The sequence below is a fragment of the Pholcus phalangioides genome, unplaced genomic scaffold, assembly GCF_987345545.1.
Source record: "Pholcus phalangioides strain wild (caught in Gottingen) unplaced genomic scaffold, Ppha-v1.0 ptg000003l_1, whole genome shotgun sequence".
In the NCBI taxonomy this organism is placed as follows: domain Eukaryota; kingdom Metazoa; phylum Arthropoda; class Arachnida; order Araneae; family Pholcidae; genus Pholcus; species Pholcus phalangioides.
This window is the reverse complement of record NW_028301596.1, coordinates 3,669,647-3,692,139: the sequence shown is the minus strand read 5'-3', so window position 1 is coordinate 3,692,139 and position 22,493 is coordinate 3,669,647. Positions and strand designations below refer to the sequence as shown.

The window sequence follows — 22,493 nt, the reverse complement described above, 5'->3', positions numbered from 1 at the left end:
TGAAAAAATGTTAATTAATAATACATTAATAATAATACGGCATAATACACTACCCAAAAAAAATATTTTTGATTGTCTTATTCTAAGTATTGAAAGCTTCTCGATTTATCGTACTTCTCTTTGAACGTATCAATTGCGTTGGACAATCCTATTTACGACCTATTAGAGAAAACTTCCTTGCGACACAATAACCTGGAACTGTCCCTCAATGATATTGGTGCCTCCTTGTCGAAGCAGTTGACTGACGGTGTGTTTATAACTCATGGTTCATCCTATCCCCATCCTGTTGGAAAATTTAAACACTTCGATCATATCTCCCAGATTTCTCCGTTCCGCCAATGCAACCATATTCAAGCTCATGCCCTGTGTGCCCAAAACACCACACTCTTCTCTGCACCCCCCTTCAACGAAGTCTATGTCCCCCTCCGTAGGTATGGTCTCCAAAACCCTACAGCATACGCCAGTCCAGTACAAACTAGGCCTCGGAAAAGCAGACGAATGACTTTAGGAGAACCGTTTTAAGAATTGATAATTATTAAAACGGTGGCCCAAGTTCGAACGTGGGTTTGTTCGAACATGTAACTTGGGACCAAGTTCGAACGTGGGCTTGTTCGAACCAAAATGAGCGACCATGCTCGCTTATCAATACTACTACTACTAAACCACACACGCACTTCGTACTTATCAACACTGAAGGCCATGCTCCATTCATTAGACCCATGTTGCAATCATATTCAAGTTATTCTGGAGCATCTCGCATCGCTTGGATTCCTGACTACGCCCATCAGCTTCACGTCATCTGCGAATTTTCTAGCAATCCCGTTGATACCCTGATCGAGTTTATCGATAAAAAGTGAAAAAAGTATAGGGCCAAGGACACTTCTTTGAGGGACTTGAGGTGCCACTTGTGGCACCTGTTCAATCAGAGAATTCCCCGAACCACCGTCATACGTTTTGACCTATCTCTCAACCACGGTTCTATCCAATTCAACAAGTTGCCCAATCCCAATCTCGTGAACGCTTCAAGAGTTTACCATGTTGAACCAGATCGAATGCCTTCTGGAATGATCGGTGATTAGAATGTGTGAAATCTTGTTCGAATGGACTTAAACCTTCTGCAGAAGTTTACCAAATGCGGGAAACCCTCAATTTCATAAACATATTTATGACCTAATGAGGGATGAGGAATTTTTCGGACTTAGAAACTATGAACCGCCTAACTTTTCATTCGGTAGACCTAGATGTATGTCATAAGCTAGGGCTGCACTCGTGTCCAGCCTGGACCAATGCATTCTAAGGTTGATCATGGTTGAGTAGTGTGGTTGCTTCACCACTAGCAATGACCGAAGAGATCGACTTCCAGCCTGCAGCTCAAGTCAAGGATCCGTTATAACAAAATCTTGTCATCATAATCAAATCACATTTTACATAGAAACATCAATGCAAACTAAATCAGTTAACTAGGCGAAACAGCTTAGTGTTAAAGAGGATGTTAGCTGAGGGTGCCAAAAATCCCCGCTGTTTTATCAGTATTTGGACTCCCAGAAAGCACGTAAATTCGAATTCAGCAGAGATTAATTGAACGAACTAAAATTGTGGTTCAAAAATTCAATTCTGTTGTACATGGAGAAAAGTAAAATCTCTCTCTGGAAATGCACTCATGTTAGACGGGTTCAAAGAAATGTTGAACTTGTCATGTACAAGACGAAGGGTTGAACATATATATATAAACTGTGTATTTTATTTATATGTTAAAGAGTATTTTATTTTATTTTTTCGCGTTAAGGATGGCGTCAGCAGCAACAGCACGAGAAGGTCTCAGAAAACGATTATCGGAGGCAGGAAAGTTTGCCAAAACTCACTAGTTGCCAAAGATTCGTTCGGAGCGTGCATGATGTTGCTTGAGAGCGGTTCAAAACCTGCTTCTGAAATTTATTGTTTCAAAGGAAAAAAAAAGTGGGAAGGGGGATGTGTTTTACGTCAGAAACGGGTTGGTTTCTTTCATTCCTCATCCGGCTTTTCACTTGTATACATAACGCAGATGTCCATGTGCGATATTCAAATATAATCATTATCCGACTTACGAAGAGATCGTAAGACGAATCTTTCGTGAGTCGAAATTATTGCGAGAGAAGGATCGCAAACTTAAATTCTTCCTGATCCGCATTATAACTGCCACAGTGGAAATCGCTGAATCTTCTAGAAATTCCTATTTTTCCAGAAGAATACTTTTTTTCCCGATTGCGCATGGTTTTTTGAAATTATATCTGAATGAACATAACTTTAGGTTCCCACGCCAGGGCTCCATGAGTTTATTTGTACAGTCTCGCACTTTTGTGTACATATATATACAGTATGTAACTTGTATACGCTATTTTGAATTTCATATTTGATTGCATATTGTTAAAGAATCCTATCGGCATCCTAAAATAGGGGGCTCCCCCAACTCTTTGTGCAACCTGATAATTCTCGTACATGTCCGACCTTGCATATGTTTTTTGAAATGGTATGTGAATGCACATACATAACTTGGGATCCTTTAGGATGATTAGGTCCATGATATGGACCACAAATTTGTTTTTCCTTGTAACTCAGAATTTTCTCTGGTATAACCACGCCCTCTAGGGCAATGAGATTATATCGCGTAAGCAACAGAACATGGCTATGTGTATGCATGTATTCAGTGTATTCTGTGCCCCCTCCTTTGAACGGCATGCCTTCTATAAACTTGATTTTCACACGTGTACGTCCCTACACTATCCCAGTACCGCGAGGGAGCTATTTATACCAAGTTGATGAGAAACAGTGCTTTAAGCAGAGTGTCTTGTAAGTGCTAATGCAGCGTTTATCTCATCAATCGTCCGTCGTACAGGTATGACTACAGTTTAAAAAATGCTCCAAAAGTTTTAAAAATTAACATATACCAGTTCTGAGAGTGATAATATAGTAATAAAGGGTGTATGTGAGTGAAAATAAAAAAAAATCTGAATTTTTAGACGTTCCCCTTGCCCTGTAAGTTCCAATTAGAAGGTTGTTGCCCTGTCTCTTCTGAGACAAACAACAAAAATTCCAAATTTCTAAATGCAATATTATTCGCTCAGATATTTTAATTCAAAAATCGGAGAAAAATTACGATAAACAGTAAAAACTAACGGGTACCCTTTTCCTCCCTTAACGCTAAACCCTTTTCCTCTTTTATTCTGTCCTTTCCCAACTTTTATTCCATTTTAGAATTCGAATATCTCAGCGAATATTGCACTTAGATATTTGGAATTTTTTTCTGTTGGTCTCGGGAGAAACAGGGCGACAACTTTCTAATTTTAAGTTAGAGGTCAGAGAGACCTGATAAAAATTTGGATTTTTTTTTTTGTTACGCACTGTATTTTCACTCTCAAAACTGGTACGGGGTAATTTATAACGATTTTTGAGCATTTTTTAACCATACCTCTACGACAAGCGGTTGATGAGATAAAGGCCGAATCGGCACTTACAGGACACTCTGTATAATCGGACTCTAGTGATTAGCATTATCGAAGGCTGTTATTAGGTCTATGATTATTTATACAGGTTGGTAACCGTCGACCACCCAATAATTACACACGCGCTATCCCTTGTAATAAACTAATATGGAAAAGTGCTTTCCGTTTTTGGATCGGACGAATATTAAGCGAGTTATAACCTTTTGAAATTTTGTGACGTGAAGGTAATACATAAGGTATACGTAATAACAACGTTGTAATATCGCGCTACATGGGGAGAAAAAACGCCAATCGTGAAGGAAGAAGGCAGAGCTTGGCATCTAATAAGACTGAATATTTCAGTTAATTTTCAGAAAGTGACAGCCTGCTGCTGGCGGAGATATGCTTTTGTTCAGAGTTTGGCACATAATTGATCATTTCTCTAACGGTCAGTTATGTTCCAAATTCCGAACGAAAGCATTTCTCCGCCAGCAGCGGGCTGTCAGTTTTTGAAAATTAACTGAAATATTAAATCCTATCAGAGGCCAAGTTCTGCCTTCTTCCTTCACGATTGGCATTTTTTTCTCCCCATGTTGCGTGATATTATAACCTTGTTATTATGCATAACTTACGTACTAGCTGCGTTCCCTATGTTGGAAAATGTATCACCAGATTTGTAAAGTGTTAGCCAAGAGAGATCTATTTGAAAATTTTTTAGCCAAATCAACAATTTTTTGCCAAAATGTGGCAATTTGTTTACCTTTAATATCAAGTCAAATTTTTTGAGGGAATGTGCATACATTGCGTACGTGTTTACTGCGCGATCGTTATTTCACGTTGTCGTTTTAATCACATGTTGATCAATAAAATGCTAATGTTTCTTTGGAATTTTTTGAACTTTCATCGAAACTGTTACGCGCAAAGAGCTTCAAAGAAGGATGCAAATATGGTAGCTTCCCGAATGTGTAACTGGTGGAAACAGTAAAATAATAGCAACATTCAATCGAAAACTTTTAATCGTACAAGTGATACGGTCCTGGGTGTATCGATCCGGTCCAATCGGAACTGAAACATGCGATCCGCTTAGAGGTGTCATGTATACATCCGGACTTGCTGCACTCTGTCGTTGCTAGATTTGTGACTCGCCTGCAATGTGTTATCTCCTGTAGTGGTGGTCATATGGAACACATACTGCGGTAATAAACATGGAGGCATTCTGTTCGTTATTTGCGTAATTTTTCTTTGACTTGTGTACACGTCAGTGCCACCTATTGCCTGTTTTGTGAGTTTTTCCTGTGTTCAAAAAATCCCCGTGACGTAGCGATGCTAGCCCTTTCAAAGCATTTTTTATTTCGGTTTTTTTACGGGTTTTATTCATTTTTAAAGTTTTTATGGACTTTTTGAACACCCTGTATAACCTCTGTAAAGCTGGCGTTGTGAGACGCAAAAGAACATATTCTAATTGACTTGTGAAAAAAGTTTTTCCTCTTTCCTGAATAGTGTGAGGGAAAAAGCCTTGTTCTTATATCACTTTCGTTTTCTGTATTACTCTGTGGGGGTTAATATATTTTCAGCATTTCCAAAAATGCCAAGTTATACGTTTGGTGAATTTGGCAGGAATTCGAAGTAACGTCATCAATTTTTAAAGCGTTATAACGCATTAATTATGGGTCAGATAAAAAAAAAACTGAAAACACTTTTCCATATTAGTTTTTCAACAAGGAATCACGTGTGTAGTTATTTGGCGGTCGATAGTTACCACCCAGTATAATCAACGTAATTTTCTAGATATCCGTTCGTGTGGTTTTAATTCCACCAATGAGAAGCTTGCAGTTACGTTTAAAGGATGTAATAACTCGCGAAAATAAACTCACCCACGCTTTAATTATTTTTTCTCTATTACCCCGTACATGCCCCACCCTTTTACCGTATAGTTCGCGAGTCCGAAATCGGACACCGAAACAAGTAATCTCGAATGATTTGTGGCTTAAAGCAAAGACCGTAAATTTCATCCTTAAATGCTTTCGAATCAATTTACGGCACCGACATCACCAGAGAGGAAAAATATAAAAAATCATTTTTGTTCCTCCCTGTTTCCATTAAAGGTTAAAAAATAAATAGATAGAAACACAGTAAGTTATGCGTGTGATGGTAATAACATTAACGTGGGTAGAAAATGCGCTGAACGATGTTAACATGGTGAATGTGTCCCCCGAGGTACTGATAGATCTTGTCCTGTTTAATATGATGCGGGGGGGGGATAAAGAAGTTCTATTTAACGCATCGGGGTTGTTTTATATAAATGAAATGTATATATATATATATATTTTTTCATACTCACACACAGTTCGCTTGTAATTCTTGTCGCGAATTCGCATAAATCAAGTCCTGTTTTTCTGTGAATTCATGCAGCTGCATCAGGCATCTCTCGTAGTGTGGCTCTTCGCACGTTTGTGAGAAGACGTATGTGCCTACGGAATGAAATTAATGATCGTATGAGAGATATAAAACATGATACAGTAAAACCTCTCTTTTGCGGACACCGGCAGGACAAAAAAAAAAAAAAAAAATCAGGGGTTTGAAATGTTACATTTATTGCACATGAGCAAATAAATATTTCGCCGTAAAAGTACAACCGCAAACTCGGACACAGGGTGACCCTCGATAAGACTGGATGAAGAGAAAATACACATGTATTGCAAGTTGTAATGGGTGTCTATTAAGAAGTGTTTTACTGTATTCAAATTTAACTGTACAGCTAAACAGGAACATTGTAAACATGAATTTTAAAGATTAAAAAATAGAAATTAGAAATTTTTAGAGTGGTTTTCTCTTTTCTCGCCAACAAACTTATTCTCGCAAAGAATTTTCTTCTGGTACAGAAAAAAAACAAATCAAATTTTAAGCAAGTGATGATCAAATTTTCACTTTGCATCACGCTGTTTGGAGATTGAACATTTCTGTGACATTTTTTTCAGGGTAAATGCGAATCCAGAAACCACCTCCGAGAACCATAAAACCACCCAGGTGTTGATAATTGTTTTGATGCCGGAGGAGAGGTGCCACAGTTGTTCTTAACTGGAAGTCCAAGGATGCACTTGGCAATAATGGAAGATGTTTCAGGAAGTCAGCGAGATTGGATGAGATAACGATTAAAGTATCGTTTTTACATTGCTGTTTGCTGAATTTTATTCTGGAAAGCGTTTCGTGGCGTTCATCTTACTACTAAACCAAACATAATATAAAAATATATAGCAAATCTAAAACCAGGTCCACATCGTGCTACGCGATCCTGAGCTGTGCGAAACCGGTCTTTAAGAGGTGACGACTACTAAACCACACATGCACGTCGTCCATATTCCCCTTTATAATGACTTGGCACACGTAGGAATGTGCTCGTACGTGTTCTGAGCCTTATGTGAAGTTTGTTTCGGCGTAAGGCATGCTATGTGTAGTGCTTCCATCTGCCATCAATTTGTCTATGACTGAAGTGTGATGATTGAATAATTGTATCGTTGTAGGCCGGATGCTCTCTGTGGCGAGGCTCACCATCTTACTGGCCAAAGGGGTCCCCGACCTCGTCATATTGACACAATGGGTACCTGGAACACAAAAGTATCAGAACTCCTGTGCTACAGGGTATCATTAACAGTCTAGATAATAGCACGGGGACACTCACCTTGCGGTTTTTGTGTCTATATTACAGGTATTATATACACAAATCTTATTAGCCTTATTTCAGGTGTAATCTTTTGGACATTCCTATATTCATGAGCAATTTTTATGATCATGACGGGAGTAATTTGATCATTGTATGGTTTAAATCTTCATCTCTTCGATCCGAATTCATTAAATTCCTGTTCGGCATTCTATTGTGAAAGTCGAAAGAAATAAACAATTTCCTCTTTTCTTTAAATTTTTCATGCCAGAGTATATTAAAGGCAATCCCAGAAATTTCACTTTCAGAAACTAATCACATTCCCTGACGCTCACTGAAATGATATTTATTCTTTGTCTATTTTCTAAGTGACGTAGTTTCTTCAATTCAACTCTGTATCGAAGACGTAAACGGCGATTGACCGTTATATATAGCTTAGAAAAACACGAGACTATTTTTCGAGAAATTTTAAGCTCTGGGATTGGAGAAGTGGCTCTTGAAATGACGCATGGCCAGACAGGATGAAGTGTCTCTGACAACCAAAATAAGTCTTAGTGAAGAGATTTTCAACGGTGAAATGGAATCATCGTAAAAAAATTCTGAGAATTACGTGACTCACTGATGGCACCATAATCTTAAGCATATTTGGCTCTTTCTATGAATGTCTAAAGCAATAGTGTCCAACCTTCCGCCCGCGGGTCAAATGCCGCCCGTCAAAAAGTTGATCCGGTAGAAAAGCATCAATACACACATCACAATAAATACCTAGGCTGATCATATTTCCCTTTTAAAAATAGTGGGGTACAGACAAAGGTAATTGTCAAAGGCAAGGAAAGTTTCTATTTCAATCAAAGAAATTGTCAAAGGCTAGTAAAGTTTCTATTTACACCCAAAAAAATTGTCAAAGGCGAGTAAAGGTGCCTGTTACTGCCGGGAAATTTGTCAAAGGCAAGTAAAGTTTGCAGCTTTCGCTAAAATTGCTGAAAAATCTCCAGTTGAAAAATACTAGGCACTACAAGGCGAAATTAAATTCACCAAAAAAATTATATGTTTGAAAAATGTGCGAGATGAATATATTTATATGACCATAAAAAAATAATTGCGATAAAGTCATAATTATCTCATCATATAATTTATAAGTCTGAAAATAATTTCAATTCCTGATTTCAAAAATTCAAGTAAGACTAGTTGAAATTGAGAGGCAAAAAACGGGACATTTTTAAAAAAAGTTGGGATGTCCAAATTGCAGAAATATACTGTAAAATACGGGTCATAGGGTCCTACTTTACATTATATCAAGGGTAAAGAACCTCTCTAGTCCTCATGCGGTATTTCTGCTGGTCGCGGGCCAGAAATTTCTACATCGGGTAAAATTTCAAAAATTTGGATAAGCCTCATATGGTCATATGAGGCTTATCCAAATTTTTGAAATTAAGAACTACGATTATTTCCATGAGTCATAATTATTATGATTCAATCTGTATCATACGTAATTATAACGATATAAAAATGTTCATCTCACATAACTGTCAAACATATATGTGCTATTAGTGAATTACATTTGTATCCATTAAAACTTACAGTAAATCTATTTTTTTTTAGTGATTGGTGGTTTTTCAGCACTTTTAGCGATAGTTGAAAAGTATATTTGAATTTGAAAAGTTTTTTGGTCGTCATTGGCAATTTCACTTACCTATGACAAATTTTCGGCCCTCATTAACAACTTTACGTGCCTTGGATAATATTTTTGTTTGTCGTCAAAGGGAACTTTACTTGTCTTTGACAATTTTTTTTTTTTGGATGTCATTGGCAACTTCACTTGATTTTAACAATTTTTTTTCGATGTAATTGACAACTTTATTGCATTTGACAATTGTTTTCGTAGTGATTTCCCGCATTTTGATGAATTAAATACACCTTTCGCAGTGGGCCGGAAGGAACCTCCCCTCCCCCATGGGGCCGCATTTTGCCGCTGGTCAGATGTCGTGCATTCGTGCTTTATATACAAGTTTCTGCCCCGAAAATGGTAGAAACACCGCATATTTGGACGCGAACTGAAAAGGCTGCGCCACCCTAGTCTAAACACAAAATTTCTTATAATGACGTGTTCTTTTTTTAGAAATTAAATCGCTGTGATCCGACAATACATCTTAGTCTAAAATATTTTATTTAAATGCAGTATATTGTCGGTAACGAGTGTAATTTTGAGTAATTTGCATTCCACCACAAACCTGGATTGAATTTCTCAGCCAAACCTCACTTAGGCATATGTTACCACAAGGTGAGAAACACGGAGGGGTTGAAGATGCAAGAGCTGTGTGTTCTGAAAATAAACATAGTTAAGGGCCTCGAGAAAACAAAATGCGTGTTTGCGTATAAGTATACACATATGTGAGAGACAGAGCCAGAGAGAGAGAGAGAGAGAGACTCTCTCTAAGAGAAGACAGATTTGGTCCCATGTTTATACAAGGATCATGAACGTCATTAGCAAATGTCAGCCTTCTCTCGTGTATCAGGCCTGAGATGGTGGTGGTCCGTCTCTACCTTATGTGTATGTGTCTTCGACGACCCCAGAATAACATTAAAAGCGTAAATTCTCTATGTGTCCTAGATTTACTGACGAAACACTTTAAGGCGTGAAGCCCTTAGCAAGCAAAGTGTTTTTTTTAATGAAAATTCTCCTATTTATTACAGTCGCAGTGTCCGGTCCATTCAATTTATTTGTCCTACCACTACGAATTTTAATTTTTTCTTCTTCTGAAGCCTAATACCTGGTTAAAAATACACTTGCCTACCAATGTACGTACTTATTCTAGAAAATCTTAATCGGACCTCATTATGGTATGGCCTCCGGGCCGTGCAATCCCTACTTTCTTAGTAACACAGAAATCATTAGCACACTTGTGATTGGTTACTGTGAGCAAAAAAGTTAGGAAGACATTGCTAAACAACTTGTTATTTTTGTTTTAATGTACCTGTATTTTACGGTAAATTTCAGCAATTTTGGCCGCCCAAACTTTTTTTTTACAAAATATACAGTGTTTTCCCTTATGAAGGATTAAGATCATTTTCGCAACTTATAAATTACATCACCATAATTATGAGTCTATCATTATATATTATAATCAAATGAATATGTACATATAAAATTTTTTTAAAATATGCAGTTTTTGGTGAATTAAATTTTTATTTATTGCGATTTGCAGTAGCCTTCCCCCATACTCACAATTTGCGATTTTTGAGCAATTTTAGCGATAGTTGGGAAATTTGCTTGCCTTTGACAAAGTTTTGGTTGTAAATGGCAACTTTTTTGCTTTTTACAAATTTTTTTTGGCTGAAATTATCTACTTTTCCTTTCTTTGATAACTTTTTTGGCTTTAATATGAACTTGTACTTTGACAGTTTTGTTTGGTGAAATATGATCAGCCTAGGTATTTATCGTATTTCGTATGTGTTGATACTTTTCCACCGGAACATCATTCACGAACCACATTTGGCCCGCAGGCCGGAGGTTGTGCATCCCTACTATAAAGGGTGATATCGCCTACTATAGTGATATTTAACCACTTCTCGCTCTCTCTCTCTCGTAGAAGCTTTTGGCGTGAAATTTGGATTGCTCTATTTGACGAGTCGGTGATAAATCTGGTAACCTCGCCCAAATCTAAACACACGTTAGAAAAAGGAAGGGGGGAAAGGAAAAAAATATATTCAAGGAAAAGAATATCAGATAAGAGTAAAAGTGTAAGGTAGATAAACAGTTTTTCAAGAGTATCTTTTCACCTTCACTCTAAGTGTTCTCTTTCGCTCTTATATGCATATAGGATAAACTATATGTATGGGGGAAAAAAACCATTAACAGGAGTATAGAAAGAAAGGAGGGGAAAAAAATCAACTTCAGTTGAGATTGGAGTTTATATAAAGCTTCGCGATGGCGAAGAGAGATGAATGCAAACACGGATAACTTGTTTGGATTTATTCCACTGGCGTTTGGGCGCGATATTACGTCCATGATCATAAAGGGGTTAAACTTTTTTTTAGGAATTACTGTCCTAAGGGCCGTTCAAGTATTACGTAAGCAAATTTTTTAGCCATTTTTGACCCCCTCCCCCCTTGTCAGCAAAATTTCGTCATCAGCTCTGCCCCCTTGAATCTCAACTCTTATTTTCGTCAAGGTTGGTTGATGACGTAAGCATTATCCAAACCCCCCCCCTTCCCTTGTCATCAAAAGTCAGCAAATCGGAAACCCCCCCCCCATCGATGATGACGTAATACTTGAATGGCCCCTAAAGTTTAACCCCCCTTATCTATAAGGCGTTGGTTTCAAGCGCATATTCTGGGTATATATATAAATATATACACACATCTTTTGAAAGTGCCAAATAAGTTAAATACGTACAAAGAAGAGTTTATTCAACGCACTCTTGATGTACCGCGTACGTCGCTTAAAAGTTTAAGATAAGTTAAGTCCTATTTATTGCTGCAGTCGTCTTCCGCAACGTCACTCATCAGAGAGATTCGTTCCCAACACAAGGGAAATAAATCACTTCTCAATTCATAAACACTATTTTCACGTTCGCTTTGAAGGAAAGTAAAAAAAAAAAGCAGAGAAAAAAAGAAAGAAAAAAAGAAGTTTCTCTCTCTCTCTCTCGAAGTACGAGTGGTTTCCTTAAAAGTTCTTGGCTATAAAATCGACATCGCCTATTAGAATCACGGATAATGTTGTCATCGGGTATTGTTATCACTATTACAAGGAATGGAACGGACCAATATCGTATCGTGGGGGAAAAAATTAATAAAAATTTATCGGGACTTCGCATAATGTTACGTTGAAGGGAGAGCAATGGCAGGTCGTTAGGGAGAACCACAGAGAGCTTTGAAAAAAAAAAATAATGTTAGGATGCGGAAAAATGAAGCATTTACATAAAATATGGTGTGGAAAAGTGTGACTACTTTCAGAATCCATCAGAACCTGAGCTGTCTTATCTGATGGGGCAAACCGAGGGTCACGAATGCACAAGGTGTGTCATGATAATGGGATCTGATATCACGATTTTCGAGAATAAGTATGTAAATTCATGGGGCAGGGCTATTTTAACATATGGACCCATTCAGGCATGGCTTGACATCTATTTATCTGTAGAGCGTAATTTCTATGTTTGCCCCCTCATCGCCCCCTTCTTCAGAAATTTTTTTCTTCCATCGCTCCCCAGCGCAATCTAATCCATAGAATTCTATGTTATACTCGTATCTTCTACCGCCCTCTAAAACATCCCATCGCTCTCTAGGGGGCGTTAACGCCCACGTTGGAAATCATTGCCATAGAGGGTCCTACCAGTAGCGTATTTACGGGAGGGGGGGGGGAGGCTTTTAGCGGGCGATAGCCTAAGGTGGTAAGTTCAGAGAGCGGAATTTGAGGAATTAGTGGCCAAGAAAAATTAGTAGAACGGGAAAAGTGAAATTTCATAACCCTCACAGTAAATCCTCCTCTGCCCAGACAGCAAGGGACTGGGTCGGTGAGTGACCTAGAGAGTATGCAACACGTCAATGAGCTAAAAAGTGACTCGACACTATTAAAGTTTGATAAAATATCTTTTCCACAGAACTTTATACAGAAAAAAAAACAACACATCCGCTCGAATATAACCGATACGGCTATTGTTTTCATTTTTCCAAGTTTTATAAAATTTATTTAGTGTAATACCCTGGCGTAAAGGGGGCATAAGTGAAAAAAAAGGTAAGGAAAAGACTGGTACAGCATAAGTAAAGCTAATCTGGCGACCTTGGTGTAGTTTGTTATTTGGGCAGCAGGTGGCACACACTGGGATAAAAATGACAAAAATACAAAATTACAAAAACTAAAAATTGAATTTGTTTCAGAATTTTATCATTGGCCAAAATAAATTGACGTGTTTGACAAAATTTCAATTAATTAGTTTGCAATTTTTCATTGCTGAATTTGAATGAAAATCCAATTGCGTAACTGACACATTTCCGCGTATTTAACGTTAGTTCTTTTTTAACACGTGACGTAAAATAATTATTACCACGCGTGGGAGCAGGAAGAGATTTCCATTTCATAAACATTGCTTTTCTTAACACGCGCATGCGTATATAAAAAAAAAAGAAGTGAAGAATGAATAATGTAACGTCTGGGCTAGTGCAAGGCCCACGGCCAAAGCCAGATTCAAGGGCGAACGGAACAAGTTTTTTTAGGCATTCGGCGAAAGGCCGCTTTAGCCTTGCCCTTGTACGGAATATACTGAGAGGTTCCGTAGTGAAAAAACAAAGAAAACCTCTCACGTAACCCTTTTACGTCTCCTCATAGTAAATACGTCAGAAAAACCTGCTCCAGGAGCAAAATGTAAACAATAGGCCGCCTAGTTTTTCTTTTATTATTCTGCTTTATGGAACATTTCCTCATCGGAAAGGTAACGCGTGTTTATGCTTAAAAGCAAAAGAAATTCTTACATTTCCAGGTGTTTCTTCTTATAGGAGAAGTCATCGCATGCTTATCATCACTTTGTACGGGGTGATATGAAAACGTTTAAAAGCGTATTGTTATTATATTATTTTAAATGTGACCTCTCGGACACGCTCTAACACAAGGGTGGCCAACCTTTTTCCAAACCGTGCCACAATTTCCGATGCGAATGCCAATCTACAAACTTTTAACACGCAGACCATGCGTCCCGTTTTCGCAGGACATGAGCTTTTCCCTCCAGGGCTGTATATATATTAAGTTATTTAAGTATCATATGGTCCTGATTTCCCTCACCCCCAAAAAATATTGTTCGACTGTCCTCTTGTTTTCGCAATGTTGATCTTGTCACTCTTTTGAATTCGAAACTGCTTTCATTTCTGAATTGTAAAGTCGATTACCGCAATGCAGATTGTATGTGTGTACGTATCTTGATAGAAGTTCATCTTACCTACACCATGTTGGGCATGGAATCTGAGCCCTCGACGTAGTTGCCCCCGCCCCCATTCCCAGTGAACTTTGCTGTAGAGCTGAACACCACATTCATCGATATCAATGCATGCCCCCTTATGAGGACGTCCATGAATCCCGTATGTATGGGACGTCTAACAAATGTGGCCCCGAAGACGAAAATACTAACAGAAACGCATTGAATAAAAATTTAATAACAATACGTACTGTACTAAATATAGATTTGGAGAATACAAAATCATTCGTAACCTACATTCATAAGGAAATGATTGTTACAAATTGTTGGAGAGAATTTGGTCGATTAAAAATGAAATAGAATTTCTTAAAAGGGAATTGGTGCATGCAAATTTTCCAAAAAAAAAACACATTTTCCAATTTTTAAATACTATAAATTTTTTGCGTCTAACCGTACTCAAGTTTTTGTTCTAAGTGTACTAAAATATTTGTAAAATATTTTAATATAAACTGCTGGCACAGGCATTACACATGCAAATGTTTTTCATTAAAATTGCATTTTTCCAAAAACTAAGTTTTTTGTTAGATAAGAAACATTTTCTCGAACACCACTCATTCAAATGTCTTGAACCTTTGTGTGTCTCTCAACACTATGGTGTTACACACTTTAACACTGGCTTTTAGGATTTTATAACTGTTAGTTATTTTTTTCTTGAATTTTAACTTCAATAACATACAACTTTTTCAAAAATCCCCAATATTTATCATATTTTGCTCAACAAAATTTCTTTATATAATTTTAATAAAAAATCCCCGTGTTAAAGTTTGTAACATCAGGGTGTTGAAAGACACAAAATTTCAAGACATTTGAATGAGTGGTGTTCGAAAAACTGTTCCTTATCTAACAAAAAACTTAGTTTTATTAAAAAATCATTTTAGTGAGAAAACATTAGCATGCATAATGCCTGCCAGCGGTTTAGGTAGAACAAAAAATTGAACATGGTTAGACGAAGAAAATCTCGTAGTATTTAACAATTGGAAAATTTGTTTTTTGGAAAATTTGCTTGACCTAACCCCCTTAAGTTTTTTCAAAAAACCTTCGAGTGCCACTCCTGATACCATGCCGTGCCACTTGCGGCACGCGTGCCGTGGGTTGGCACTCCTGCTCTAACCGATGGATGCTCGGTGTGTTTGCGTTCTCCCTTGCGGATGACAAAAAGGCATCACATGTATGAATTCTTCCTTTTTGTTTTGATTCTTTCTTTGGATTTTCCTTTTCCTAATTTCTTTCTTTTTCTTCTAATTCTTTCTAATTTGTCTTTTCCTAATTCTTTTTTATTTTCTAATTTTTTAATTTCTTTTTCCAATTTTTTTTCTTTTCGTTTCTTTTATTCATCCTGAGAATTTATTTCGATTATTTTTCTTATTAATTCTGAAAATTCATCTTTGACTTTTTTTTATTAATTTTGAATATTTATTATATTTTCAGAAATATTCTGGAAATTCATTTTGATGATTTCGTATATCAATTCTGAAATTCACTTCCATTAATTCTGAAACTATTTCTCTCGTTAATTACGCTTGAAATTATATATAAAAATGATTATGTAAATGTTCATTTCATTAAGAAAATTAATGAAATGGACAATGCCTTCAACAGTATAATATTCAGCATATATGAATTTTGAGTACAACGCAATTATTACTTTCTTATCCAAAGACCCCCCTGAAATGTCTCCGAGGATCGCTGGTTAAGAACAACTGCTATAAAAAGACACAGCAAGAAACATCCTCTTCGGGATGGCACATTCTAGAATATCACGTGTGTGTCACAAAGTACAGTATAACCTGCCACTTTGGACACCTCTATATCCTGGGCACTTCCCTATACTGGGCAGTTTTGAATATAACCAGCTATAATCCTATATCAAAGCATTTCCACAATATTCTATATCTTGGACATTGGACATTCTCTGGCTTCTGAGCTTAGACAGGTGCAGCTGATTATTAGTCTGCTGATTATCTAGTTAAGTGTTGAATACTTGAATGTAGCTCTATGCGTAGTTGTTGTTGTGAGAGTAGGTTTTCCCATTTCTCAGGAAGATTTAAAAACAGATTTACTGAAACAACTTTTTTGTTAACCTAAAAAGTACTGTGGAACAGTCAGATTATGGTGTTCTTCTTGCACATCCCTTCCATTTCTTAGGTTTTTTCCCCCCTGATCTCTCTGCATTTCAAACTTTCATCCAGTCCTCAATAGTGTTCTGTATGTGAGGAGGTATCATTTTAGACTTTCTACAAGTGTGAAAGTAAATTTTAACTTTGCTTTATAAGTGCGTAAAAGTCGATGGAGTTGATCATTGAAAACAAAAATGAAGTTATTGATTAATTTAATGGATATATTTAATCACTGCCTTTAAATTTCTTTATTGTAATTAAGTAAAACGATATTTTGCACACAATTATTTTCTAACACCTATCCAAAAGATTAATGCTTGTAAGTATAGTTAATTTGTTGTCATATTCTACTAGTTTTAATGATGCCGTAAAATATTTCTTTATATCTCTGTCTTGGACACCTCTCTAACTTGGGCAGATTTTAATGGTGTCCAACTTGGACAGGTTTTACTCTGTATTAGGCTTTCTTTATAATATTTTTGAAAAATAATTTCTTTAAAAAGTTTCAAACTTCATTTAATTTTTAAAAAAATAATTCTATTTCAATATATTTATTAAATTATTTTTAACTATATTTTTTTATATTGGTCTATGAACCCCGATAAATATATGCACTACCACAGAAAAATATTTGGGCCCTACACTACTTTAGAGCCAATTAAGTTAGTTTTTTCTAAACATAACATAATTAATTACTGGCACCGACACCATAGAGAAAGATAAATAATTAAATAATTGAGATAAATAAAAACACGCTTGAAGCCGGCAATAACACTCAGCGTCTTCAAGAGATCCTTCGCGGACAAGTGCGCAATTTCGACCAAGAGAAGTGAAACTGCACCGAAACTATCCGGACTAGATTTCCTTTGATCCGGAAAGCGATAGCGACATTGGCGTTAAAACAAGTCAAACTTTACCTTAAGAACAACATTAGTTTCTGTTTAGCGAGTTTTTTTTGTTTTTTCTTCAACAATTTCTCGTATAACCTAGAAAACGTGAGAGCGATAAGCTAATTCAGACAAACACTTCACCAAATAACACGTCACGTTGCCCCGAAGAACACAGAAATGATTTAAGTTTTTTTTTTTTGCTTTCCTACAGAAATGGTAGCTGGCAATGATCCTATTGCCACTGTTGGCAGATCGTGAAAGAGAGGACGGGGGGAAAAAAATATGCATGTAGTTTTATGTTATTTTTTTAACATCTTTTGCCAAGTTTTTTTCTACGATAACATCTTCCATTCAAGAAACATCTTCCGGGTGCGGCAGCAATGATTCTTATCTAGCTGGGATTATGGATTCGTTTTTCTATTTCATTATTTGAGACAATGTATGCAACAGCCGCGAAAATCTTGATTTGTATCAATAGAGGTATTAATCACTGCTTATACTATATATACAGGGTGTTGCCCTAGGAGTATCCGAAAGGAATAAAGATTCTACTGATCATTGTGGAATTAAAGTCGGTAAAATAGATAAATTGAGCTTATATACGTGAACCGTATACCGTTAAATTTCAGTAGTGGGAAATATAAATGTTCAAAATTTTCAAATTTAAAGTAATCAAATTTTAAAATATTCTAATTTAAAATAATAAAATTTTAAAATATTCTAATTTATAATAATAAAATTTTAAAATATTCAAATTTAAAGTAATGAAATTCTAAATACTCTAATTTAAAATAATCAAATTTCAAAATATTCAAATTAAAAATGATCAGATTTAAAATAACCAGATTTCAAAATATTCAAGTTTAAATATAGGAGTATTTTCACTCCTCAGCAAAATTTGGCAGAGGGAAATTGAATTTTGATGCGTGAGTCATGCATCTAGATGTGTGTCGGGAACACTGCTCATATGTATTCAATTCTTCCAAGGAATACGGAGAGAGTCGTAAAAAGTATCAAAAGTAATAAATTATCTCGTTGAAAAAAAATCTTCGTCTGTAATAAGGTAAATTTCTCTCTTTTTTCAATTTATTACAGCTGAGTTTTTTTTTCGCTGATATTTCATATTTTACTTACATTTTGGAAAATCTGAAGAAGGATTTTAATTATTTTCAGACACACTTCTTGAAGTACCCTGCATATGTTACATACGGATTAAAAGCTTTAACTGCTAGTGAAATTTTTGTAAAATATTTTTACAATTTGCAACAATAGATATCATGTTCTTTTTTTGTTACGGAATAATTTGTTAACTAATTATTAGTCAAGTTTTTTTGACATTATATATCTGAATATTAGAAATTTCGTGATTTTCTCACGTTAACGGGAGCACTAAAACATCTAGCTACCACATTTCCATTGGATATCACGGATTTGAAGTTTAACTGATAAATATTTTTTAATATAATCCATATATTAAAAAAAAATTAATTAAATGCCGTGCTTAAACCAGTCACGCTTGTTCAATAAAATGCCCACGAAATGAAGAATAAAGTTTAATATTTAATTAGGCCGGGATTACACTATAAAAATCTGGCAAAATTTCTTTTATAAAACTTGAAAAATGCAACCAACAAGCATATCGCTTACATTCGAGTGAATGTAATCAATGTGGCTTATTGTGATTGTTTTTTCAAGTTTCGTAAAAGATCTTTCATCAAGCTTTTATAGTGTAATCCCAGCATGCAATCGATATGCTTATTGTTTGCATTTTCAAGTTTTGTAAAATAACTTTTGCCTAAAGTTTACAGTGTAATCCCAGCGTTAAAAATTTTAGGAATGAAGAAAATCTTAGAATATGAATCAATCAGCCCTTAAAAAAATTAGTTTTCATCAGTAAAATAAAAATGAATTTCATAGGTAGGCATTGAGAATTGCAGATTTCAACGTAAATACCTTGATGGCACCATGTTATGAGTAAACCCATTTAAGATTTTAAAAAATCAAATATAATTGATTTATATACACAGCATGATAAATAATTTCTTATCAATGATCATTTAAATATCATTAATATATTTAACCCTTTAAGCGACATTGACGAGATATCTCGCCTATTAAAGAGCTTATTAGTTTAGCATTGATATAAGCATACAATGAAAAACACATTTTTCTATTTCCCTTAGTCTGCACCTGCTGAAAATGGGAAGAAAGATATGACAAAATTATAATTAAAAAGATACGACATTTTGTAGAATTTTTAGTGAATTCCGCTGTGGAGATTAAAAGGTTAAAAAAGCTATGTTTACTTTTTCCATTTCAGTTAAAACACTCAAAACATTCAATTTCTGCAAGAAATTTGATAAAATTATGTAAATTTGGTTTCTACGAGTTTAGAAATGGATATTTTATAGATGGTTTAGAAATTATTTGTATTTATACTTTGATTAATTGTAGCAATAATAATATGGAATATCATTTATTATAGATATGTCATTATATTTACTCAGTCATAATGTATAGATAATATAACTCGTTTTATTATTTAGAAAACTGTTGTTAACCAGACAACAAGTAATTTACCGATGAATTCATACGACATGCATGATAATGCATATCAATAATATTTAAATTCTCGGCAATTATTACAGCATAGAAAATATTTTCGTAGATATTTATTGTAATTGAAATAAATACAATAATTAAGTATGAAGACAAATATGAGAATTTAATTTTCTAACTCCAATAGCAAGTTCATATCACAAGAAAATTTTTCTGGTATTTCATGCGAAAGATGCCATCGAGTTACTAGATTTATTTTATATATAAATTTTTCTCCGAATAAATATATACTTTTCTCCGTGTAAAAATTTATCAGAAACCATAAAATTAATAGAGTTATTTAGAAAAATTCTAAAAAGTGCGTAAGATACGAAAGAGGTAATGGAATTATTCACACTTTCTCCAAAAAAATATGGTAAACCACATAGGTAAAAGAATCATTCAAAAAATGTCTCAATTTTTTCCCCGAAACGCACCACAAATAGAAGGAAAATATTCGAAAAGTTTTTTTTTTCCCCCGAAAAATTCATATGAAAGAGATTCGTTTCTGAGATCTAATAGAATATTCCAAAAATCTCTCCAGAAAACTTTATGGGATGCCAGCTAGTGAATATATTTGCGCGAAAATTCCCATAAAAAAAATTGCAAGAGATTCATATTTACCGCAGAGTTGACATGATTATTCAAATTTTTTTCAGAGAATTCTACGGGTTTATAAATTTAGAGAAGAAAAATATTCTCTAAATTTTTTTAAAATAAATATTACTGATGGAACGTCAATAGAATATAGATTTTTAAAAAGTAAATTTTTTATTCTATTTTACAAAGTAAGAATTAGTGGTCAAAAAATCTCTCCCAAAAAGTATAAGAAAGATATCACAGAAACAATGGAGTATTTAAAAAAAATCTAAAAAAATATTATAGTTGATAAAATTAATATCATTATATAGAAAACAAAAAAAGTTTCTCCTAATTGTTTCGTTTTCAAAGTAAAAACTTTCGATTTTTCAAAATAAGAATTAATATTCAAAAATATTTCAACAAATTTATAAGAAAGATACCAGGGAGAAAATAGAATTATTCACAAAGCTTCGAAAGACTTATGCAATGGATGGAGTTTCAATGGATTTATTTAAAAAAATTGTAAAACATGACTATTTAATTGGAAGAATTCTCAGAATTATTCAAAAATTACTCAAAATTTTTTTCTTAGTGAATTTTTTTTTTATTTTAGAAAGAAACAATTATTATTTAAAAAAATTTTCGGAAAAATTTATAAGAACGCTGTAACAGAGACATTGATAGAATAGATGTATTTAAAAAATTCTTTAAAAAACCCTAATGAAAGGAATTAATATGATTACTAGAAAAATTTGTCCGATTTTTTTTTCATTTCACAGTAAATTTTTTTTTCGCACTATAATAATTGGAATTCAAAACATATCTCCAAAAAATTTATAAGAGAAATGTCGCAATATAATTATTCAGAAAATTAAAAATATATTTTTTAATTGATAGAAAATAAACATGTTCTCCAGGTTGTGTTCTCTTTGCTTTTAGAAAATGCTCTCCAACTTTTTTTTGTGAAATCAACTAACGAAGTAAAATTAACAAATAGATTAAATTAATTTAGTTTTTGTTTCATTCAATTTTTAAAATAATTAATATTCAAAAAATATCCCGAAAAATTTATAAGAAAGTTGTCACAGAGACAATTGAACTATTTTAAAAGTTCTAAAATAAACCTATTTTATAGATAGTATTCTTCGAAAAATGTCTCCAAATTGTTTTGTTTTCAAAGTTCTTGATTTCACAATATAAAAATTAAGTAGCCCAAAATTTATAAAAATGAGATAATAGAGTTATTCAAACATTATTTTTTTGGAAATAATTATTTAATTCATAGAATCAATATTCAGAAAATCTCTCTAAACTGTATGTTTTCAAAGTATTTCATTTGTATTTTGCAACGTAAGAATTTGTATTCAAAAATTCTTTTCTAAAAGTTAAAGGTATCACAATGAACATTGAAGGACCGGACGTACCCCACTTCACATCTCTCAGAGAGATATCGAAGTGTTCCCGAAGAATGGATGTCTTAGAAAATTTTATTACACAACAAGTTAAACAGAGCCGCTTCCGACTAAGACAATAAAAGTAAATTAAGCTAAATTTATTAGTGACTTTAACAATTATCCGTATAAATATACCATAGAAGGGCAATAGAGTTATTCAAAAAAAATTCTAAGGAAAATATTATTAATCCGATAGAATTGATAGATTTTAGAGAAAAAAAGGCATTAGAGAAAATTTTTCCAAAATACTCATCGAAATAACAATTTTAAGAAAATATATCCAAAAAAATTTTTTTCTTCAAAGTAATGGGATTAATATAATTATGTAATTTTTTTAATATTTCAAATACGTTTATATAACCTCCAAATTTTCACAAAACGGCATCTCTAACGTCTTTTGTTTTCAAAGTAAAATTAGATTTTATATAATAAGAAATTGTGTTCAAAAAATCAAATCTCTCCAAAAAATTTATATTAAAGATATAAAGAATTTAATAAGTTTCCAAAACAAATATATTTGCTTGTCTTCATCTGGAATTTAGGAATAAAAATGAAATTACGTGGAAAGATTTTTACGGTAAAAGGAATTTTTAAAAATAAAACAAAAACCATCAAACTTACCCAAATCCAGAAGCGTTAAGGCAACTAGAAACAAATAGGAACCAGCCATTGCCATCATCCGTATTGCACAGTGAAGTAACACTCACTAAAATGCGGTTTAACGCTGATGTGCGTTTTCAAGAAGAGAGAGATGTCTCTTCTCTCTCGATT

At 34.3% G+C, this 22,493-nt stretch overlaps 1 protein-coding gene across 1 annotated transcript in view; it reads right to left on the bottom strand.

Moving 5' to 3' along the window:
* Positions 1–22,493, bottom strand: part of LOC149087908 (uncharacterized) — a 33,372-nt gene extending 10,879 nt beyond the window's left edge. The window contains exons 1-2 of the mRNA XM_089242514.1: positions 22,344–22,493; positions 5,800–5,929 (exon numbers count right to left, since the gene is read on the bottom strand). Coding sequence (XP_089098640.1) covers positions 5,800–5,929; positions 22,344–22,401 — 188 coding nt within the window. The 5' untranslated portion in view covers positions 22,402–22,493. The remainder of the gene's footprint in view (positions 1–5,799; positions 5,930–22,343) is intronic.